The sequence below is a fragment of the Corvus cornix genome, chromosome 1, assembly GCF_000738735.6.
Source record: "Corvus cornix cornix isolate S_Up_H32 chromosome 1, ASM73873v5, whole genome shotgun sequence".
Lineage (NCBI taxonomy): Eukaryota > Metazoa > Chordata > Aves > Passeriformes > Corvidae > Corvus > Corvus cornix.
Window position 1 is genome coordinate 50,198,965 of NC_046332.1, and position 25,212 is coordinate 50,224,176.

At 38.1% G+C, this 25,212-nt stretch overlaps 1 protein-coding gene across 7 annotated transcripts in view; it reads left to right on the plus strand.

Annotated features, from left to right (window-relative positions):
- Positions 1-17: 17 nt before the first annotated feature.
- NBEA (neurobeachin) overlaps positions 18-25,212 on the plus strand; it is a 467,670-nt gene continuing 442,475 nt past the window's right edge. For 6 of the 7 annotated variants that reach the window (XM_039566467.1, XM_039566482.1, XM_039566485.1 and 3 more), the window contains exon 1: positions 18-534. In XM_039566467.1, coding sequence (XP_039422401.1) covers positions 250-534 — 285 coding nt within the window. In that variant the 5' untranslated portion in view covers positions 18-249. The remainder of the gene's footprint in view (positions 535-25,212) is intronic. The other variant, XM_039566506.1, reaches the window with a different exon arrangement.

Here is a 25,212-nt window from a genome sequence, read left to right on the forward strand (position 1 = left end):
TCGGCGCCGCCCGCGTCCCCGGCCTCGCGGCGGGGAGGCGGCCCCGGCCGGGCAGCCCTCGGCTAACGGGGCATCGGCGCCCATAATAATCCCTCATTATAGCGGAGCGGGGGAGCGGCTCCTGGGACAGTGCCTGCGCCTCGGGCCGGCTCCCTGCGGCCCCGCCGGGTGCGACTGTGGTGGATGCGCGGCTCGGCCCGGCCGGGCGGGGAGGCGGCGGCGGCAGGTGCCGGTAACGGCGGGGGGTAAATGGCGAGCGAGAAGCCGGTGTCGGGGCCGGACCCGCAGCCCGCGGGACTCATCTCCGTCGGGGCCGGTGGTGGTGGAGGCGGCGGCGGAGGCGGCAGCGGCAGCAGCGTCGTGGCGATGGGGGAGCTGAGGGCGTCGGGCTCCGGGTCCGTGGTGCTCCCCGCGGGGATGATTAACCCGTCGGTGCCGATCCGCAATATCCGGATGAAATTCGCCGTTCTCATCGGACTCATCCAGGTTGGGGAGGTCAGCAACCGGGACATCGTGGAGACGGTGCTGAACCTGGTAAGCGGCCGGGCACCCCGCCGCGGTGACGCCCCGGCGGGCACCGGCCCGCGCAGCCCACCTCCGCCCGAGGCTGCTCCCGCGCCCCTCCGCCCCTGTGCCACCCGACAGGGACCTGCATCCTCCCAGCCCCCGTGTCCCTCCTACACGTACGGCCCTTCTCCAACCATCCTTCCTTCCCAAACTCCTCTTGTGCCTCTCTCTCCTCGTTAATGCCGCGACCTGCTCATCTCCTCGTCGTGCGTGTGACAGAAGCCCCCTCAGCGCTCCCTAAACTCCACGCAGGACCCTGCCTAGTACAGACAGGCCACTTCCCCTTCCCAGTGCCTCGTCCCGGCCGCCTCCTGCAGAATGTAGTGTGTGCAATTTACAGTGAGAAAAATAAGGAGATTAAGTAATTCGCAAATTCGTGTTATGGACACTGCCCTTTAACCTAGTAGCTTCCTCTTGGGAAGAAGAGTGGCATAAATGTAGTATCTGGTTTTAATTGAAAAACGTTAAAAAAACCCAGCCTGAGCTGGTATCTTTTCTAGGTGGCTGAAACATGTGAAGGGTTTAACCCTGTTAGATCAGAGCTAGTTGAGCATTTTATGTGGAGGAAAGGGGAGGAGGGAGATTTTTGCAAGGATTTAGTATGCTTTAATATCTGTAATAAAGAGTTAGTTGTATTGCAGTATTGTATTGGGTTGCCCATGTCTTAATAACCTGCCATGCTTTCCAAAACACATTCTTGTCTGCAAAGTAAGTGCTGTTGCTACTTTGGTCGAAGGTCTGTGTGTTGCAAAATACTATTGTACAGGGGTAAATAGCCGAAACAAGGAGAAAATGCTAAAATGTACCTCCTTAGTCAGCTGCTCACTTCATGGAGTGAAAGAGTTACTGCAGGACTGTATGACTTAATGTTTTTGCGCTACCTACACCAAAGCCTGAGGAATCCACAGAAGCCAAGCGAGTGCATCTAAAAATGAATCACTTTCAATTATGTGCAATTTGGTGCTGTTCCTGAATGCGAGATTTGCTGCAGCAAAGCTTTTGAAGCAGTTCAGTCAATGAAATACCCTCAAATTTTGCACATAGAATAGGATAGAAAAATGACTGCTCAAAACTGAATGGCAATTAATTGAAACTGCCTTTGTTTCAAATGAGTTTAATGCTTCTAACCTCTAATCATTTTATACAAAGTCATGTAAAGAATATGTTTTGTTTCAAACACTTTAAAAAGATGTATTCTTCTGTTTGACAGTTATTTGCATTTGACCTAGCACAGACTGAATGGAAAAGCTGCAGCATGCAGGGAAGGACGTAATTTGGTCAGATCATTTTAATATTTATGGCTTATCTGAACACACAGGGTTAAAACTGATAGTTTTGTGAATATGTCAAAACAGTAATCTGGTATATTTCCCATTCCTCTCTACAAGCTGTTTGACAGCTTGAAATGTGACTTGTAAATTTTATTTTTGTTCTTTGTGCAAGTGTGGTACAAGTCATCATAACTTCATTGGTTTATTACCCATTTCTTTAAAAGTAGCACTCAAAATAAGTGGATGACATGCAGTTATTTTATTAACTGGCTTTGTGTAGATCATGACGGATACAAAGATGTTTAATCCTTTTCTGGTTTTCTTTCTTCTTTCATTCTTACTGATATTTAAGCTCATTTTAATTCTGGTTGTTTGTGCACCAGCAACTGGATTAACATTGGCTTGTCTTTGGTGGAGAGGTTAAGAGTATGTTTTGATATCTGTGTGGAGTACATCCATTGCTTGCATATAAGACAGACCTGCTAATTAGTTCCTGTTTCTGAAAACAATGTTTATATTTTAAAATAAACACAAGAGTGTTTAAACAGTTCTCTCAGCACTGGGAGACATATATGAATGTGAAACTGCTTGTGAGTCTGCTGCAGCAGCGATGCATCCTGGATCAGTCATTACTTAACAGATGGACTCTAATATACAACAGTCAGTATTCACAAAGCAGAGAGAGATTATATTGTGTCTGTAATTTTTTTTTTCTCGAGGCAGTAAATGTTTCAAAATTATTTTTTTATATTTTAAACTTAATTTACTCACATGTGAAACAAACAGGGGATATGGCAGATACAAAGTAAAGCTGATAGCATATGCCTAAACTACTAAACATTGTCTGATTCTGTATTAAGGATTTCAGTAGCAACTTGAAATAAAGTGCAGTTTGCTATTTTAGCATTTTTCAGGGGGTGGCTGGGGGTAGAGAGAACTATTTAGTCTGGTATTTTTGTTGTTTTGTTTTCTTCAGTCTTTACCTGTACTACTCCTGAATGACTTTTGATGCAAGTGTGATACTGACTGAACAGTGCTAAAGAGCTGATCTTGTTTTGATACATCAGTTGATATGTTAAGTTTCTGAGAGAAATATAACCTATACTATGCCATATTGGGTTGCTATAAGCCTTTTGGTAATAGCTTTTTAGTATAAGAATTCTGCATAGCTGAGATGTTTTATTATCAGGGAGAATCGTAAGTTAAAGATGGAGATACTTTTTAAATTTTATTATCTGAGATTATTGCTGTCTTTTGTGTAAAGCTTAAATAAGTCTGTTCATTCTTCCTGAATCTGTGTGGAAGCAGCATTAAATGTCCGAGACAAAACTTTGATTTGCTGTGCCCTTGTCATGGAGGTCGTCACTCTTCTTTCCTGTTAAATTGTGCTTTTTGGGTTTCTCTTGAAGAGTTTCTATCTTTGAATGTTTGTTTTGGTGGCCACGCACTGTGATCTCTATTACTGCATTTGGACTTAATCATGTAGTGCCTTCTGATAATGATAGACATAGTGATTTATTGTATCTATGAGGTGAGGAAGTGTATTTTTTGCAGTGCTGAAAATCTTTCTGGTCTAATATCTTGTTGGATTTTCAGCTTTTCCAAATTTTAACAGTGCACTTTCAGCTCAGACAGTATTTGTTCTTTGGCATGCCTTCATTGTTGTGAGATTGGTTGTTTCTCTTGGTACTTTACTTAGTGTTTCCTCAGAACTTGCTGTGTACAAAGTTCTGTTAAACTGGTGAACTTGTTTAATGGAGTATCACTTTGTAGAATATCTAGTATTACTTGTGTTATTTTTCATTGTTTAACATTATAGCGAAACACATAATGAAGAGAGGGTTCAACCTTTTGTATGCCAATGCCTATGAAGGACTCAGTTATCCTTAGAAAGACCTGCTGGGGTTAGTACTGTGAAGGTCAGAAGATCTTAAGAATCTATGAGCTGAATGCTTTTTTAGAATGATTTTGTAGAATATTGTATTCTTTTTACATTTCTGCCTCGCTGTATCACGTGCGTTCTCCTGTGATGGTGCTTATTTTGGTTTTGGTCCGTGGGTTTAATATGAATTCCCAGGCTCAGCATGCTCTCTCTGAGATGTGTGTTCACTGACCCTTGTGTACTGCAAAGCACCAAACTGGAAAGGGCTTTCCTTAAAAACAGTGTAATCCTCTAATTGCTCTGAGGGATTTCTCTTTGGGGTATTTTGACACCAGTTCTGTGCTTCCATTGATGAGGAGACCTTTCCCCTTTGAACAGCTCTATTAGTTTTCTTAGGGTGCTGTCAAGGATGTTGTTATTGCATGGTAGATGTGCTTGTTGCCGTTAGACTGATGTTTAAAATAAAATTCTACCCCATGTGCTCCAGAAAATGTGATATTGAAGTGGAAGTGGGTCAGTCTATCTGTATTCTACTTCATCTACTTTTGTTTATCTGATTCCCTAATGCAGAGTTCCTACACATGATTTTAATATGTTTTCTTGAATACACCTTGACTGGTCTTTCTTTCCATTATTGTACTGACTTGCTTTCTCAATTCTTTGCTTTTCCAGTATTTTGGTGGTCTTGGGAATTTTTTCTTCTGTGTATGTTTTAACTGACTCTTGTTTGGCCATCTTTGATCAAACACAACTATGTGAGTTGCATTGTTTCTTAGCTTTTAGGAACCTTTCTCTGTTCCAGTTTGAATTTCCTAGCATTTTTAATTTTGGGGTTTGTAGTGCTGATTCTGTGGCAGTGCACAATAAGCAAGGTGAACAGGAAGCTGAATGATACTAAAAAGTTGTGACTGGTGCTGAAACATGCTGCTCATTTTGCCTGGGCGTCTTGAACAGATGATGTGATGCAGATTTGAACAGATTTCAGTCTGATACAGGTGTAGCTGACCAGGGTTCTCCTTGTGCAATCTGGAAAGCTTTTATGTATGTTTTGTCAGGCTAGAGAGTGCTTGTACGAAGTAGGTCAAACACCAGGCTTAGTTCAAAAAGTCTTTTTCTGTTCTTGTTGACTGCAGCCCACGCTTCTGCCTAGCTCTTCTCGTTTTCTTGGCTGTTCCATCCTACTTCAGTGTTAGTCACCCATCACAAGAGGTAAGCCATTTTTTAGTGCTCTGTCACATTGTCTACTCGTAGGAGTGGCGTTTGCAGCTTCAGAGCAAATGGGTTGAATTATGTGAGAGATCTACAGGCTTTCTGTAGTACTGGGCATAAGGAAAAATGTAAAGGGAGGCCTGTGGAAGAAAGAGGGTTTTTATTTTTTTTTCCTTTGGTACTTCTTTTTTTCAGAGGTTGGTTGAGGGTCTTCTTAAGCTGTAGTTGACTTTGGTATTTGAGTTCTTTGAATCCATTTACAGTTTGGTTGCTGCACTGTCCCATAGCACAGTTCTACTTTTATGTGGAGAGGAAGAAACACTTTTGTTCATTGGATGCAGTTGTAGTCTGAGGAAGCGTGGGCCTCCTGAGCTGTAGCCTCCATCATATGACTTCTGTTTTTCTTGTGGAACTAGGTTTGCAGGCTTGAGAATCTTACTGCATTTTCTTGGTGAAAGCCTTCTCATTTTGAGTATAATTCTCTGCTGGTAGATGGTACTAATCAAAAAAGTGGAGTTTGGGGAATCTTTGAAGTTGGGATCTTTTGTTTGTTTGCTTTTTGTTTAGGTAATACTTAACTGAAGGTGGCAGTCCTTGTCCAAGTAACTGTCTGTCCCACTGGTCCTTTGGTCCCTGCTCATCTATCCAGCTATCTGTGTTTGGACATTACTGTACAAGCTACCAGAGCCAGATGAAAAGAGAGTATCTAATGTGAGAGTTTGTCATAACATTCCATGGGCAGCTACTTTAGAGTACCATAGCTGTTGTCATCATTTAATGCTTCTGTGGAAAACTTAGTTTTGGTTACAGAAAATCCTTGGATGACTGAATGTTCATTTAATTATTTTAGTATAACTGATTTTTTGGGGGCTTTTCAATCTAATCTTTGGCAATAAGTGCTTATGGCTGAGAAGCTTTTTCAATCCTTGTATCAGTCGTAAAGCACTAATAGTATCTCAGCAGGTGGCTTGGAATCTGTTGGAGTTCTGTTATGAGGGGTTGATACATTTCTATAGGCGATAACTTTTAAAAATCTGTCTTGTTGAGCATGTAACTGAGTGTTCCTTAATGCTTAACTCTGAATAGCTATTTTCTTCTTAGCTTTACATCTTACTTAACTTTACTTCTCACTTGTCTTTACAGGATTCAGTTCATGGATTATAAGGGAGGTGAATACTTAGAGGTTTTTTTATTTTTGTCACACTGAAGTAATAAAGTTGTGAGACTGGTATTGAAAAAACACCTGCAATCCACCACCTTTCCCCCTAGTCCCTCCTGAGACCCTACCTGTACCCTAACCTGCCTGTTAGCACCTTTCTCTATCAGGATGCTATTTTTACAAAACTGTGACCTGATGCCCCATTTAAGCCATGTGTTTTACAAGACTAAGTGTTTAGCTGTGTACTGGGTTATACACTAACCTTTCTCTCTACGCTCCTTATTTCTCCCCTCCCTGCTTTCAGATGAGTACTCATAGGGGTAGAACTTGGGGCCATGGCTCATAACATTGATGAGGCTGAGGTCTAAGAGGCTGTGGTGCAGTTTTTTCTTTCATGTTAATGCTTTTCAATGTCTTCACTCATACATCTTAAATATATGAATAACTGTCTATATTGCATCCTTAAAAAAACCCAACCAAAAACTAACACCTGAAACCTGCATAATCGTCTCTGAATTCCTACCAAAGTGTTTGTTCCTGTTTTGCACTGTTTTGAATTTAGTCAAAGTGAAATGAAATCTGTGATTGGGTTAGTACCAAAACTGAATCTTTTCTGATAAATGCTGTGCACCGTATTAACAGAATGTTAACTTAATAAGCTGTCTAAGCTATTTTGAGTCAACCTCTTAGTCTTACCTGTTCATTACTTGGTTCTGCACCTTTTCCATTTTTTATTTTAGCCTGTCTCAGTAAATCTATTTCAGATTAATTTGTGTTGCTCTTCCATTAGTGTATGGTGTTTTACTGTACTTTACACAGAACAGTATCATTGTAGCTACCTCATTATATATTCAATGTGCCTGGTGGCCAGAGGGTCACTGTAGTAGTGTGTGTTCGTGCTGATGAAGTTCCATTTATTTTGTAGTGAAATTTGATCATTCATTACCATTTGTTTTTATGGGAATACCCATTGTAGAGTTTTACTAATTCTTGCATGGACAGAACCTTTAAGCTTTCTTTAAGTCTGAATCAAATTTAGAACTTGCTTTTATAATCAGAGGCAGCAGATCTTTTGAAACATCAGTTTTGAATTTGATGACCTACCTTCCACATCTGTCTTGCAAGAGCTTGGCATAGATGTACTGTAATGATACAGTATCCAATATATGGTCATCAACATGAAGATAATGAACAATTAAAAAATATTTTATTTGTGGAGAGTCACATATTACTTCCTTAATGATAGAAACATCCACTTCAACTATAGGATTGAGATGGATTTCAGCTGTTTGAACTGTAATTTCCTAACTTCCAATTTAAGAGGATTGTTAATGACATTAATATCTAAGAGAAAGATTACCTTTTGTTTCCAGTAGAGAAGCACCTTGACGTCTGATCAACCTACTGATTGTCTGCTAAAATTGCATTCCAGTGATTTTTACAGTGTAGCTTTTTTTGTACTTTTGACATAGATGGAAAATATTAACCTTTGGTAAATAAGTAAGTAGTTTTGGTGTTACTGAGGTTTATACCAGCAATGTCGATTTATTTATTTTAACACAACCCTATAATGTGACTGCGCTGCTTTCCTTTAAAATTGGGTTGCATCACTGAAATCGTTCCAACATGACAATTCACTGAAAGCTTGTACAAATGCGAGTACTGCTAATGCTGTTCAACAGCTTACAAATGCTTGGCATCTGTCTTTGCAAAATGATGTTTCTTTCACTGCCCTTTTGTTTAAGAGTTGAAAGCCTTCTTTAACTATGCAGAATAAGTATTAAGTTTTGGAATTAGCTGAAAGTGAGATAGGGCAAAATATTCGCTAACAAGTGAAGTTGTTATTCATATCATGCTTTTTGTTACCTCATGGCTTTTGTAGTACTGGGACAGTGTAGACAGGAGGATGGAAATACTCATTCTTTCAGCAGATTCTTGAAAACCGATGAGGCATTGTAATCAGTTTTATGTGATCTCACTTCTTTTTTTGCTTTTTAAGTCTTCATATTCTGTGATAAATACTAAATTACATGAATTTTTCCAACTTTTATTGAATTTTGATTGCCTGCTTTAAGAGTCACTGTAGCAGGTTTGAGATTTTTAAATTTTGTTTCATAAAAAGAAAATAGTTTGAATATTTACAAACGCAAACATGAATTTGAAAACCTATCCTTTGATGAGAAAGAATCCCATACAAACCTGTTGCAACAGACCCTTACTACAGAGTTACAGAAAACAATAAAATATGCTTTCATTAAATATAGAATAGTAGCCATGAAATACACACTCAAGCTAGAAATGAACCAACTGAAGCCAAGCTGTTTTGTATTCTCATGCCTGAGCAGTCAGAGTTTTTTTCAGCAATATTTAATGTAGCTCACTGCATAAAAAAATATTTCTTGATTTAATTGGGAGCAAAAAATCTTCTTATGTCACTGTTAATGTTAAAAACCTCTAATTAAAAAAAAAAAAGGGGGAAAAGAGATTTGAAATCAGGGGTGCATTCCTGCTTAAAGTCGAATGTATGTTTCTATAGCTGGCAGAACAGGAAAGCTGCCTGCTCCTTCCAATAGGACACACACGTCAGAATGGACCTACAGAGCTATATCAGCTCCAGTTGCATAGGATCTTCATAATGGGAGCAAACATCAACTAGCAGATATGAGAGTGCAGGGAGAATGAGCCTCCCAGGGGTCTGGAGAATGGACTTGGGGATTCAGCATCTTTGCTAAAGGACATTAACTGCATCTGTTTAATTGCAGGAATTGGAATGTTGAGAGAATGGGTAAAGAGTTTTTGCCTGAAAAGAGAAGAAAGCCTGTTTTATAGGAAAAAAATCAGCTTCATCCATCTTCAAAAAATAATTTTTATGTCAATAATGAACTTTAATGAGGGGCCTCTGAAAGCTGCATTTTTAGCTATGTTAAGTTATGGAATAAGGAAGGAGGTAAAGAACCTTACTAAGCTGTGTGTTATACTTTCAAAGCTGGTGGCTTTTGCTGTTTTCCTTTGAGGTTGAGAGTTCCAATGAGTGCTCGGCACCCCCTCTTTTCCTGCTGTTGTTCCAGCAAAATGAATTACCTGTTTTTCTAAATGGCAAGGTGTGTGCAGTATTTATGAGTCATATCTCTGATGGCTTCTTGGCTGTTAATAATTATCTACTGAATGGCTGAAACTTACGGAAACATTGGAGTAAGACTGCATTGGATTGAATAAGGTCTTCCAAGCAATATGCTCAGGAGATGGGAGCTATTTCATTCTTCTGTTTCCCCTCAAGAGACTTGTGGAGCCCCTGCCTCGTGTTTTAGTTTCTGGGGTTCCAAAAATCTTTGCTACTGCTGCTTCTGTATCTTCAGCTATGGCATATATATCTTCAGAGCACCTGTAGAAGTCTGGTTTTTGTTTGTTTTGTTTTATGTAGCTTATTAGGTGATTTGAAAGACTTTTTTTATCTGCTCTTGTTTCTCATGGAAATGTTGCAGTAACATTTGCATCTTTTGATACCTTAGAGAGCACTGCGTGAATGCAGAAATAGACTTACAAGACGACCTTGTTGGAGTTGAGTCTACTATCCAAGGCTGAAGTGAATTGAGTCCATCTGAAAAGAAACTTTGTCATACTATCCTGGGCTCTTACACACCACTGAGAAGAGTCTGGCTCCCTGGTGCCTACTCCCTGCCCACCTTACCCCCTGCTACAAATGCACATTTATAAGATCTCTTCAAACCTTCTCTTCTTAAGGCTGAATAATCCCAGCTCCCTTCAGCCTTTCTTTGTATGTCAGATGTTCCAATTCCTTAATCATTCACACATTTATTATATATCTTTATTCTCCTTGTGCAGATGACAAAAAGTGGGAGGTGGGGTCTCAGAAGCCTTTTAATTATAGCAATCCTCTTCCTCATCTCACAGTATGAACTGCAATGTCTACCACAAATAATCCAATGTAGCAATACTTAACTCAGCAAAGGACAATTTGCACCACATGCAGCCAAGAAAAAAACAGACCTTGGTGAGCCACAGCAGTGAGCATTTGCTTTTCATCCGTTGCGCCTGCTTGTTAATAGATAGTCTTGGGTGAAACACAAACCAAGACTGTCTGTCAGTTCTGCAAATCACCATTATGGTTGTGTGTAAGCTTTATTTCTTGGATTTCAGAAATATAAAATGTAGCTACATTTGATATTTTGCTGAGAAAGTACAAAGTTAATGGCATAATACTGAGTTAATGAAACTTTGTGGCTCTTACATATACTATAAATACTACCTTATTCAACAAATTAGTGTGAAATGAAATTAAACTAGAAGAGCTGTTAGCATAGTTTTCAAAGCTGTAGATGCTTGATATTAGTAGGAAAAATAAACATATAAAATTCAGTATAGAGCCAAGGTTGTTGAAATTCTGTATTGGGTTTGTCAAAAATAATAAATTCATTTCTTTATAGTCTCATATTTATAGATTAAATATTCAATAGCACTTTATGTGCATATAACTGTAAGCAACTTAGAAACTGTAATATATGAAACAGATGATTGTGTAACAAAATTTTTATAGTTCATGTTTCGTGAACAGAAAAGCATTTATTCAAAGTAACTTATACTATACAGTAATAAACACATTGTAACTAGAACAATGTGTAGGCTTAGTTGCTGGGAGGTAGTCAGTCTTTCACAGTTGATACAGTACAGTATTTGACATTTTAAATATAGTGCTCGCTGAATAGGAGCTGATACAGTCTTTAAAATGGATGGTTCTTCAGTGAAGTTGATAATTACAGGTATTTTCTAAAATCCAAAAGCAGGTTATTCCCAGTGCTCACAGTTGTGATAATTTCCCTTATTAGTATAAGGGTTTTTTTATACTTTCAAGGCCAGTTTGGATGGGGCTTTGAGCAACCTGGTCTAGTGGAAGGTGTTCCTGCCCGTAGTAGGGGGATTAGAATTAGATGATCTTCAAGGTCCCTTCAAATCCAAGCTGTTCTATGGTGATTCTATAACAAGGGAAAACGAACTATAGTAAAATAGTATGTGTTTGTTTGCAGTTTTATTTCCTTAAATATAATTTAATCACACTCTATTAAGAATGAATTTGGATACACTCACTTATTTGCTTGTCTTGTCTCAGATAAAAAAGTAGTTTTCAAGTCTGTAATCCATTTTGTCACGTGAAGTTGTAGTTTAACTTTCCCTTTTTCAGAAACCCAACAACTCAAACTAATGCAAACATGTTTCTAATGTATTTAGAGCCTGTAGTGTACCTAAGCACAATCAAGAAGGATGGGAAAGGGGGGAAGCAGAAGTTTCAGCTGAGTGAGGCTGATAATTTTTAAGCTGTTGAAGCTGATGTTTTTCCAGCTGAGTCTTTTTTTTTTTGACAGTATCAGAAATGTATCAGAATTACCCAAATTGTTAATTGTGTAGATGAAGTTTAGCTGTTGAGAAATGGTACCATTGAAAGGAAGCTTTACATTAAAAAATAAAAACCTAACAGCATGAGTGGAAAATCCTATGTACAACAGGTTATCTTCTTTCAGTGATGCAGTATCCACCTAGATTTACAGAGACCTTGAAATGACTTGTTACATGATTTATTAATTTTTGAGGTGTCTGAGGGAATTATCACCATCTGTTAATGCCAGAGTCTAAGCTGACATGGGTTTCAAAGTGCTTTGTGTTGAAATTTTTTAAGTAAGACCTCATTCTCTTAGAACTAAATGCAGTTAAGAGGTTTCAGAGTGTAAATAGAAAATACCTTTTATAGTCCAGAGTTAAGCTCTTGGATCATTTGTCGTAGCTTTGGTTTGTGGTCCTAGCCTGTCCTCTGAAGTTAGGATGGCTGCAAGTACTTGTAATGGAGCTTTCCTCATGCAGGAGTTAGGACATAACTGGCTTTTCAACTTGATTTACAACAGCAGAGCTCTGTTTTAGCCAGAAGTTACTGCACTCTGAAAAGAAAGCAGCACATACAATGTATTTTATCCTGGCCGAGATCAATCCTGAATGTGTCTTGTACCAAAAATCTGGTATTATCCAGAAGTGCAGAAAAAAACCAGTCGAAGTCTAGAAGTGTCATTACAATCTAAATCCTTTCTGGAGGTCAGAGAAATCTTGGGAGCACCTTGTTTAAATTATTACTTCAAAACTCCTCTCTCATATGCTCCTTGTGGAGTTATAGTAGATTTTAGGCCTTCCTTAGTAAGAAGCTGATGAAGCCACCTGAACATTTTTGAGCATGAGCATTGGGTTGTTTTTGCTTAAGCAGTACATCTGAACTCGCTGTGTATGTTTGTTGCATTAGTTTTTGAAAAATCATGGGTTTAAAAATTCTCTTACGTATACATTCTGTAGAGCATGAATGGTTGAGGACATCGCATACTTCATAGTACAAGCAGGACATGGCACAGCTGCAGCTGACAGTACAGCCAACATGAATTTTGATTTAAAATTCCTTTAAGAAATCCTGAAGATTGCCCGGGAGATAGGGAGATTTGTGGTCTAAAAGCAATCCTAACTTCAGAAGAACTCTTTGGCATTTCTATTTATTTAGAAAATGGAAATCCAACTAAATAGTCTATACTTAGTGTAGCAAAATGAGATCTTTAAAACACTATAATGAAAGGCTACTCGAGCATTATTAAAAATTAATACAGCCAAGAGAGTTATTGAGAAAAGTAGCATTTAGCAGTAATTGTTAATACATTTTGGTACTGCTATATGGTAAGTAGCTTCCAGCTCCATAGTCTGTGTTCTGTTTCCCCTGTAATATTTCATTATTTTTCATTGGTCTTTTTCTTCTCATATGTTTTTAAGTTAAGAATAATCATTCCAGATCAATAGGTTTGTACTGTGACTGAAAACAAAGACTTGCCTGAAGTCTTTTATTGTATAAGCATCAAAATTAGCTGTAGAAGGAAAATACTTTAAGTAATAAAACTGATCTTTGGGGAGTAGAATGTCAAATTAAAAATATATTATGATGCTTCATGGGGATAGTGTCTGGGATAATGCTCAGTTTTTGAAGGTGTGGGGTTTGGGGATTGGAGTGGTATAATCGTGGTCTCAGAGGATGTAGTGAGTTTATGTGTTCAGGCTTTGGTAGTGGGGGGGCTACAGGGATGGTTTCTGTGAGAACCTTCGAGAAGCTTCTCCTATGTCTGATAGAGCTGGTGCCAGCCAGCTCCAAGACAGACCCACTGCTGACCATCAGTGATGGTAGCAGTGACTGTGGGCAACAGATTTAAGTTACTGCAGAGCAGCAATTGCAGCTGGAGAGAGGAGTGAGAATATGTGAGCGGAACAGCCCAGTACACAGCAAGGTCAGTGAAAGAAGAGAGAGAGGAAATGCTCTAGGTGCTGGAGCAGAGATTCCCTTGCAGCCTGTGGTGCAGACCATGGTGTGGCAGCTGTTCCTCTGCAGCCCATGGAGGTCCATGAGGGAGCAGAGATCGACCTGCAACCTGTGGAGATCCAGGAAGCAGAGAGATGCCTAAAGGAGGCAGTGGCCCCATGGAAAGCCTGTGTTGGAGCAGGTTTTCTGGCATGACTTGTGAACTCATGGAGGACCTGTGCTGCAGCAGTCTATTCCTGAAGGACTGCACCCCGTGGAAGGGACCCATGCTGGAGCAATTTTTGTAAGAACTGTAGCTTGTAGAAGGGACCCATGTTGGAGAAGATCATGGAGGAATGTGTCCCGTGGGAGGGACACTATGCTGGAGCATGGGAGCATAACAAGGAGGAAGAAGTGATGGAGACAATGTGAAATGGACAAATGACAGCCCCCATTCCTTGTGCCTCTTCATTATTTGGGGGAAGGAGGGAGAAAATTTGCGAGTGAAGTTGAGCTTGGAAAAAAGGGAGAGGGATGGAGGGACAGTGTTTTAAGGTTTTATTTTATTTATAATTTTCTTACTCTTGATTTTTAATAAATTTGTTTTCTCAAGTCATGCCTGTTTTTCCCATGATAGTAATTGCTGAGTGATCTCTTCTCTGTTCTGGCTCTTATCTTGACCCGTGAGACTTTTGTTGTGTTTTTTTCCCCATGTCCAGCCAAGGAGGGCAGTGATAGAGTGCCTTGGTGGGCACCAGGTATGAGGAGCTACACATGTAGCTTAAATACTTCCATTTGTAGTTGTAAACAGAATTAGAATTCTGTGCAGGGATTGATCGTTATACACTACTATTAATTTGTCTGTATTTTGACAAACAGCTACTTTTCAGCTTTTGAATTGTGGACTTTCTTAATTGCACTGGTGTTTGCAGTGGTGAGGTATAATTAAAAAAGGTGATTGATACTTTTGAGTGATGAATAACACGTAGCTATGCATAGTGGCAGTGCTAGGTGCATTGCCATTTGTGGTACCCCGATAGATTCTGACTAGTTATGAGAACAGGCGGTGGCACGCAGCTCTTCAGTAACTCCACTGCTACCTCTGGAAAGTCTTGTTTGACAGAGAGGAATCAGCTTGTTTTCTTATGCAGGTTGCTAATGTCTCTCTTCATGCATGTGAAGCTATTCGGAGACTTCTTGGAGGACAGTGATACCAGTAACCAGTTTGTATTAAATTTTTTGTGTTATTGATTCCACATTCCACTCCATGTGATGTGGATGAAAGTGCTTGCATTTGATGCTCTATAGCTTTTATTTATGCATCTTGGGATTATTTCCTATTAACTAGCACCCCTATTATGACACACCTGCTGGAAATGCAAGCCCAGCTTTCACATGGAAGGCTCAGAACTTGCGGTTTGTAGGATTTGTATCCTATAGCTACATTGTGCTTTTAAAGCCTCTAGCTGAACAGAAAGAAGACTGTATCTGTTCTTATTGTGACAAGTTCATAATGGGTGACATGTTTTACCCTGGCTTGTAATACTACAATTAAGTGTGTTAAAGAGGAAATTAAATGTTTTCAAGTCTTACCAGACAGTTACTGCTGTTTAAAACTCTGTTTTTAGAAAACTGTCATTTATTTGTTTTGTTGGTAAACTGGTAAGCTACAATTTAAATTTAACAAACAAATGGACGGGAATTTTGTAAGTTTGTTAGTTCGGGATATATTCAAAATGCACCCAACTAATTTTAAGTTAAGCGTTACACTGCCATGGCGCAGTACTAGGGGATCTGTATTTTAAAGAGGAAGGCTGGAAGTTTTTTCTTTTTTCATGGAAGAAAAGCTCAGGGTCATGTTTGAATGCCTTCCTTCTTATCACTGTCAAATAGTATTTTCTGTTTTGGTTCACTGCCAGAGTCTAGTATATATGTGTGTGTTCTACCCGGAAACATTTGATTGCCTTTATCTGTATTTGGTAGTTATACCGTGGATGCTTACATGAGTTTTTCTTTGTGTAGGTGAGATTAACACTGTTTAATTTTGTGTGCTTTTAAAATTGCAGAGACATTCCTTTTTCCTTGTACAGGACCAGTTAAGACTTTCACAGATGTCTGGCACGTTTAATTGCAAACTACCATTTAACTGCACACACATTGTTTAGTTGGATCGTATTTTCTATGTTAAAAATTCATGGCAAGAAAATGGATTGTCTAGTGAGCATCAGTAAATTATAAATGTAAATATAAGTATTTGGAGGCACTTCTATGGTATGAAAACAGTATTAATGTAGATGTTGTTAAGCAGTTTTGAATCACAGGAGTCTGAAGTCTTAAGAGATGAACTGTGACCATTGGTTAAAAGGATAAAAAAAATAGTCTTGGATCAATTACAAAATGTTAAATCACGACTCACAGAACAATTTAAAATGGAAGACCTCTTATTATTGGTGGTCAGAACTGAGGAGGCATGTATTCAGCTGTAGGCTCTGAGGGAGGGCATGATGGAACACATGCAGATCTAAAAATTTAGTACCTTCCAAATACTGTGGTTTTATTTTGGTTTTTTGTTCACATACTTAAAAATATTTGGATTTACTTTCAAAAATGTGAAGAGGTTGCTTGTTTTTAAAAAATGTGGCATTATTTGATTTCTTGTTCTCAACAAGTGGTTCTTCTTGGTTGGCTGCGTTGGTGACACATTACTTAGAGGTGAAGAAAATTTGCTCCTTTGAGAGGAAAAGGCTCTATAGAACTGCTTACAGTCAAAAGCAACTAAAGTTACGTATCTGTCCTAAATAAGATAAAACTGTATTAAAAAAGGGACATACCTGTTTAGTGAGGCACTGTTAGTTGTTCTAGACATTTACTAGCCAGTGATTTCTTTGTCATTGTTCACCTAGTTGGACTTTACTTTCTTCAGAATGGAAATTTGAAATAACTCACTTTTTAAGTACTTTCCCATCTTCACTGTTTAAATAAGGTAGCATTTTTAAAGTCTCCTTTTGATCTTCAATAGTAATGTTTGGTATAATCCTTGTTATAAGTATTTCAAACAGTGGTTTATGGCTTTGCTTTCAAATTAAGTAAAAATTGAATTTTCATGAAAAACAAGTATTGAAGATGCTTTTCAATGACTCTTTGTGGAATATGGGGTAGATATTATTATCAGAGGAAAGAGAAACTAAGTATCCGATGCAAGCTTTCAGTCTTTTTTTTTTGTCTTTGGAGGCCCATTCAGTTCAGTTTCCATAGATTCACTATTACAGTTTAGCAGTAGTTAAAATGATTTTTATTTTTTTTCAAAATTCTAATTTTAAATCATTCTTCAGAGTCAGTATCATTGCTTATTGAATGAAAGTAGGAGGAGAGAGCAGTGCTTGTGACCCTTTGTAGGACTATGTGGGGAATTGTGTTATTGTTGTTTCAGTCACTTAAGCCTATTAGCTAGGATTTGCAAATCTGCTGTGTTTCTGAAATACCTGCTCAGTCAGAAGATGAAGGGGGTATCTCTCATCTGAGCCTCCTGTGTCTTGTGAAATGGAGTTTATGTGCTAGGTACCTTTCTTTTCTAAACTTGCTCAAAACCTGGGACGGGCTGCATGGGTTCCAGATTCAAGCATGAGTTGTGCTCATGGGTGGTGGTTGTCATCAGATTGAGATGCGTCTCAGGCTGTGAACTGTATTAAGGTTGGCTGTGTTGAAGCTTTCCAACATGAGCTCTTCCTTGATCTGCTGTGTTCTCTTTCCCCACACTTCTTCCATGCCGGGATAGTAAGTTGCTTACATTTCTAAGTAGGTTGTACCTCCATGGGATCTGAACTTGACAGTCAGTAGATTATTGACAATCCATTTGTTGTTTCACCTTTTCAGGGAACTACTGTCTCCACTGGAAAAATTCCTAGCTTTAATAGCAGGTTACCATTAGGCTGGCTTTTTCTTCAGTAAAAATGGAATATCAGGTCACTCATTCACAATGAGGGTCATGACTGAATTTATCCCCAGATGAGCTTAATTTATTTCTGTTTTGTTCACTGCCTGTCGGAGGCATTAATCTGGATTCTGGATCCAAGGAAATCACCTTCTTGCTGCAACAAACCAAGGTGTTGAAATTACCATGTGTTTTTAAAGATGTAGCTATGTTTGTCTAGAAGATACCAAAATTGTGTTCTGTTGTGACAGACTTTATATAAAGCCATGAAAATGGATTCTGTTTAAAGTTGTAAAATTTTCCTTATTGGACATCAAAAGGTTGCTACCTGGAGGTTTTTTATCATTTCTATCAAGCTGTGTGCAGTCAAAAAATGCCTGATAACAATGCTTTTTTGACAGAGCAGTTTTAAAATAACTTTTCGCATGCATTCTGAAAGATACTTCCAGTGAAATTATAAGATACTGCACATGGATTGCTATTTCACTTGGAACAAGTGTTGTTTGTGCCTTACAGATTTAAAAATAAATAATTAAGACTTTAAAAAGTTGTTCTTTTGAATATCTTAGTGTATGGGTGTCAAGTTGGGAAATTCAGAATTCCTTCTATGAAACCTCCAGGATGACAAGATCCAAGATATTTTCTGAATTAATTCTAATTGTTAATTTTTTAAATTCTACTGAATTAACTTAGTCCTTTGGCTGATGCAGATGAGCTACTGGAAACACAGTGATGTGATAGTATTAGTGGAAGAGTGCTGGATATGTCAGGATCCTACAAGTCTTTGTTGCTACTTAGCTGTGGCTAGGCTTTGATTGCTTCTTTGGAACAGAGTTGTCTTGTTTTTCAGATAACCTCTATCAGAAAGAGAAAAGATCCCACATTAGCTATCAGTGCTGGCACCAGGGACTTGGAAGACCACCGCAAGTGTCCACATGATACGCATTTTGGAGGAAGTTACTTCAGACTAATTTTAGCCTGGTCCTGTTAGCAGCTATGACATATTTTATTGTTGAAGATCTGGAGTTCCTCAGGTTGATTTTTGTGACTAGTCCTGGAGTGCATCTTTTATTTAGTCATCTAAAATATGATTTGTGCGCTCCAAGTTCACATTGTGATATGAAGATGAAGGCAGCTTGATAAAGCAAAGGCTGCATGTGGAAGGAAAGGAAAATAGAAAATTTATTCTCTACTTCCCATCAGCAGGCAGTATCCTGCCGCTTCCTGGGAAGCAGCACATGTAACAGCGGGTCTGGAAGGCCAACATCATTATAACAGGGGCCCCCCTCCTCCTTTCTCAAAGGTTTAATTGCTGAACTGTTGTAGTATGGTATGGAATATCCCTTTGGACAGTTTGGGTCAGCTGTCCTGACTGTGTCCCCTCCCAAGATCTTGCCTATCCCCAGCTCACTGGCTATTGGGGTGGTGAGGGGGAAAAATGCTGGAGAGACAACCTTGGTGCTGTGCCAGCTCTTCCCAGCAGTAGCCAAAACACTGGCATATTATCAGCACCTTTGTAGCTACAGAGTGCAGCACTGTGAGGGCTGCTAAGGGGTAAATTAACTTCCTCTCAGCCAGACCCAACACATCATTTTATATCGTAGAATTGTTAATGTTGGAAGAGACCACTGGAGGTCATCTCATCCAGCCCCTCAGCCCTGGCAGGGTCCCCTAGAGCATGATACTCAGGACTGTGTCCAGATGGCTTTTGAATACCTCCAGGGAAGGAGACTTTACAATCTCTCTGTGCAGCCTGTTCTAGTGCTCTGCCACCCTCACAGTAAAGAAGTTTTTCCTTGTGTTCAGGTAGAACTCTATGTATTTCACTTTTTTTGTGTATTGCTCTCATCTCATGTGTGTAACTTCATGTGCATGGTCTTCTGCAGTCTTCCTCAGGAAGTGCTGACTGAGACAGCTGTCTGAAGTAAGGTTTGTGTGAGTGTGAGCGTGCTTTGCTATGCATCTAAACCCATGCATTAGAGTCTACTACAAGAAAATAAATGGTAGGAAATTGGTGCTGCCTTTACCAAATGAAATTTGTATGTGCTTTGGAAAACTAAGTAGCCCGAGTCTGTCAGTACAACTGTTAATTCCTCAACAGTGTGTCTCTTTTCACTGCAGATCTTACCTTGTTATTTTGAGCTGTGAACATCTCCTTTCACAGGACAGTCTTGATTTTTTTCATTAAAAAATATTGGCTTAGAATTCATTGTTTATGCCAAATTTCACTAAAGACCCATCTATCCCACTGCACTATTTTTCAAGAGTGGGTGCATTGATAAGAGTTAAGGAGCAGGGAGAGCTTGTAATAAGGACCTTTCCTATTGCTGCTCTAACTGCTAGCAATACATAGCTCTGAGACTTTTTATTGGCCACCTTTGTACAGGCATTTGTTGATGCATTTCTTCTTCCTTCCTTCACTGAAATGTTTTGCTGCTTTAGAACATATATAAAATGTGTTTTAGCCTGTATAAAATATGTTTAGCATGTTTTTAGTGGGAAGGAATTAAAAACGTGCTTGTGTAGCATTTCTTTTAAAACCTACCTTTTCCACTTTTATGTGATATGCCTTAGCTCTTATGTTTCAAGAGCTATTGATATTTGACTGGACCTCCCATTATTTAAGGGTCTCTCATTTTCTTTTCTTCAGATGCCTTATTCAAGACAAGGAGTCCTGATTTACTTAGTTCTTGTAGTAGACTACTCTGTATTTTAACAGAAAAACAATAGAAGTGCTGAATTGAAAAATGTTTTACATCCAGCATTTCAGTTCTGAACTGGAGTGAAAAGTGTTTTCTAGAATTATACCTTTCAGTCTTAGCTACTGTTTGGGTTTTGGGTTTCTTATTCATGAGCTTTCTGGAACAGATTGAAGTCATAATCCCCAAGTTTTAAATCCCCTGGTTTTGAAAATATTCTGTTTCGTCCTCTGCGTTGTGTTTCCCCCACTGCTTCCTGCTTAAGTGTGTGATACATGGAACAAATCCCTGTTTGTTTGGTTTACTTTCTCCTTCTGCCTTACTGGCCCTGCTGACACTGGATAGATCTTCTTGTCACAAATGATTGCAGTAATGATGTAGGGATGCAAGAGAGAGTATTTTACTAGAACTAAATTTTATAACTGTTCAGTTTTTTAGTGGAAAGAGAATACTGTGGAAATTTGCAAAGGCCATTACTAAAATTAAATTGGAAGACTTGTGCAAGCCAGATATGGATTACATTGGTTACTTACAGGTAGTTAAGATTGTTGCTACAGTGACATCCCTGTAATTTAGTAGTGGCACTACATTAATTCTTTTGGCTGGATTTAGCTACCTGTAACTTTGTTACCGTGACATTGTTTATCAGATGATACTGAACTTTGGTAATTTATCAGAAGCTTTCATTTAAGTGATCTTCTTTTCCTGATGTTTGTATCACTATTAGAAAGTAAGATAAAACTCTTTTCTTGGCCTTGTACAGGGCATAAGGATCTATATATTCAATTAGCAATTCACAGTAGGCTTATTTTTTTTATTCTAAAATGTTAAAATACTTTAAATGTCAGATAGCCTATTCTTTTCTATGACTCTGTTGTAAAGAAGCGCAGAGGTACTAGCATGTTGTTTCTGGTCTTTTTAAACAACAGCTCAAGACGCTGCTATTTTTTCATATTCCCTTGGTTCCTGGCAGGGCAGGAGAATTTAAAAGAAGATTAGCGTTTGTTAAATCTTTAGTATTTCTCATAGCAGCTTCTTAATTTTTGTTTGTTTGTTTGTTTTTTAAAGTAATTTACACTGATGAAGGAGAGATACGGCTTTTTTTGCCTAGATACATCAAATTGCCAGGTTTTAATGGTTTGGTCTTGAGTATAGAAAAAATATGGCCATTTTTCAGTGCCTTTAGTTTGCAAGTAGATCTGGTGAGATGGTTGTATAACTCTTCACTAGTTTAGCTTCTCCTAAGTTGGGGCACTTTTTTCAATCTTGTTGGTTTAATTGTTTGTAATAGCCTAACCTGCTTTTATGAATCACTTGCAAAATTTACTGTGTTTTTTAACACTTCTAGACTAATCCTGCTACTAAGCAGTGTGTTAACATGGGTATTAACTGATCAGTGCTCACAGTGATGTCACCAATTAAGATGTATTTAGCTTGCACTTACCATGTAACAGAATAGGGAAATACCATAGTTTTCTATATTTCAGCAAAACCTAAACATAGCAGAATAAAAAACAAAACTACCATCCTGTAAAAGAGAAGGTGGTGTCTCTTGTCCTGTGATCAAAGCCCTCTGCTGAGGGGGTTGTGGAATGAGTAATTAAAGATACTGTGGAGTAGTTAGTCTTTTTCTGGAGTCGAGTCCTACACCTGTTACTGGATTGTGAGATTGTGTAGTTTGAAGCATATCAAGCACGGCATCATGGATTCCCTGACAGACCTTTTACTGAGACTCTGATAACTTGCGAATGTGTCATCAGGGGAGGATAAAATGAAGTTGGAGAGTTGGTGACCATTAGAGTATGTAATAGTTACCACATCTGAGGCTGTCATCCCTACAGATGTACTTCATAGCCTTTCAAAGAAGAGAAGCGATGGAGAAGGACTCTTATATAAATAGGAAAATGCCGGAGTTAGAATCTTTCTTTCAGTTGACCTTAGAAAAGCTTATTTTTCCATTTCCCTTGTCGCAAGAGATTAGTCATGTAGTTAGCAACCAAATTAGATCTCTCAAATTTGGTGATGCACATATTTTCCTAATCAGCTAGTGATTAATTTTCATTTAATCTGAGATCTATTGTTGCATAGTCAACATTGCCTCTCTTCTTGTGGTATAGTTAGTGGTACTGACATATTCAAATCAAATCTGGGATTTGAACTTTGTTGTTTTCTTCTTAGAGCTTTACAACAGTTCGGGATTTTTTTAACCCAGACTTTTCTGTTGAAGTCTATTTTTGATTGGCTATGCAAATTGTCCTGGTTTTGCTGAGCAATTTTGTTACACTTGATATAAAATGTATCTTTCATTTTCTAATAGAAAAGCTATGAATATATATGATTTCAGACTCTATTTAGAATAAAATCAGTGGAATGTCAAGTTCGTTATTTTGCATCTTTAGGCATTGTGCATATTTTTGCATTGTGCATCTGTCTCCTGGGTATTCTTCCTTGTTACAGGACAGTTGCCTAGTTAAAATCAGTGGGTTTATTCTTGGTTTATTTTTGGACCCAGATGCAGTCATTTATGGGTGGGTGGGTGGGTTTTTCTTGTTTGTTTGTTTGTTTTAGCTTTGCATAAATAATAAAATTTTTATTGCAAAATAACTCTGTTTTGGCAAAAAGAAATTTTTCCTCTTATTTTCATGAGGTTTCAAGCCCAGAGTTACTAACAGTGATATCCATCTTTAGAGACTGAAGACTGTATCAACTGGAAGTCAGTTTCATTTATTACATTATCCTTAGAAGTCATAATGCTTTTAAAAATATATAAGTAACAGTCTATTCTTGCATCTTTTAAAAAACTGCCATTTTCTAATGTGTGAATCTGAGTAATGGCTTTTGAGCATGAGTAATGGATTTGTACAGTTAATTGTTGTAAAAGCTGTAACTTGTACAGCTTTATAAAATAACTTTTGGGTACCAGAAGCCAAAAAGAAGTAGGATATGCAATGTATTCTTATGGTAGTTTTATGGGAAAAAAACACTCTGTTTTTAAACAACAAAAAGTTTTAAAGCCTTGTCTTTAATTGTTTGTCTATTCTGCATTGAGTACCTAGCCTCAGGCTTGTATTTTGTTCTCTGCTTCAGTGATGTTATAATTGAGCATGTCTAAGGAGACTGATGGAGATATTAATTAGGAGTGATTCCTAAAAGAAGGTATTGAACACTGGAGGGCAACATTACTGTTTGCTGGAAGCAGTCAACCTCTGCATGTTGGAGAAGCTGTGTTCACATTCAGTGCTCTATGCTGGCTACTTTCCTATTTCTTGCCCTGTTTTAGAGGTTTTCATGTGTAAGTTAGAATTAATGTGACTGTTGGAGCTGATTGCTAATGTGGCCTTTGCTTTGCTGTTTCCTGCAGCATAGTGATTTAATGAAATTGAGTACTCAGTTTTAGTCAAACTTTAAAATTACGTCCAGAAGTGTAATCTTTTAATTTATCATTTACGTCTGCTTGATAATCAAAAAGTTATTTTCCATTCCATATAAGCTATGGGGTTTTATCATTGATTCAATGAGTATTTGCAAAATGCATATCAAAAGTATAAATTCTTTTTTAGGAATTTATCTCTATTCCTAGATAGCTGAGATGTGTGTCAAACTGAATTTGGATGACAATTGGGTTTTGCTGAAATATATGAAATGGAATTTTAACAAGTTTTAAAAATAATATTGCTTGTTTTATGAAATTTTAAAAATATTTAAGAATCATATGCTCAATAGTTTAGTATTTTTCAACATACTGATTGGAAATTTGAAAAATTAATGAGGTCACTGTTTCAAAACAGCTTACCTGTTTTGATACCTGTAGTATCAATTAGATAACCTCTGAAACGGTGGCTCCACATCTCCTAAAGATTTATTTTTTTTTAACGTGTATGTCACATATAAACTTAATGTCTTATAAACTTCTGTTTTGGAACACAGGTTTTGTGTTATTTGCAACTAGTTCAGATAAAATATTCTGCTTTCCACTAAATAGGATAAGACAATTATCTCTTTGCCTCCTTTAAAAACATAATGCTTAGCTTGTGTTGTAGCTTCTGTCTCTGCTTGCTTTGACATGGGACTTGACTTTTAATTCCTAAATTCTAATTCCTGATGCAAAAATGTTTTTGCAAAGATGCTGCCAAATAGTATTTTCTTACTGACATCTCTCTAAGGTTAGCTGTTTCTTCGTGGACCCGCTTCAGCATAGCCAAAATTATATTTTGCAGATAGAGAATTGTTTGTTTCTTTACCTGAAGCCACATGGGATGCCTTCTTGTTTATGTGTAGATTTGGTCTAAAATCAAGTTTACATACACCAGATTTTTACAGCATATCAATATATGTGTAGTTACTGAAATCAGTGAGAGGTTTGCATTAAAATTTTTTGAACAGGTGTGTATGAGTTACAGCTGTGGAATTGCTTTGAAAAAGTTAGATGTCAAGGTCTTCATCTCCAGCTCACTGCTGAAACAGTTGTCTGACCTAAAGTTTCAGTCTCTGTGATTAAAGGAAAATGCCATGAGTAATTCAGTTCTGAGATGGATTCATTTTCTGACATAAAACTCTATTGGTAGTATAAGGTGTGTGCTTTTTAGATGTTGCTCATTGAAAGTGCCTTGTTGTATATCAGTAGGGTGAGATTCGCCTTGGCAAAATTTAAGGATTGTCAGAAATAATGTGCCAAATTTTTCTGCTACAATAAATATTTAAAAGACCCTGATGTTCCTATCACTTTATAAATATATTCTAATAACATTGTGTGGAAGGTTTGGGAAAAAGGCATTGTGTGAAGTATGAATGAGGAATTGATGGGTAAAAAAAAATTAGCTATTTTGGTAGAAATGGGTAGAAGAGAGGAAAAAGAGAGCAAGTAGAAATAAGATGACATTTGAGTGACAGTGCAAAGAAAGGATTTGGAATACAGGAGATTTAAGAGGCATCATTTCATCAAAAGGAAAGATTAAAATGCTTGGAAATGTGGAAGATATGCAAGAAATTATATAAACCACAAGAACAATAAAGAATGAAAATAAGGATAGTGCTAAAATTTGAGGAGTGGGAGGCAAGAAAGAGGAGAAATGCAGATAAATAAGGAAGGAGCAGTTAAACACTAAGCTTTGATTGTGACTGAAAAAATGCTATCTTGAACAGTTTATTTGGTCTAAGGATATGTCTT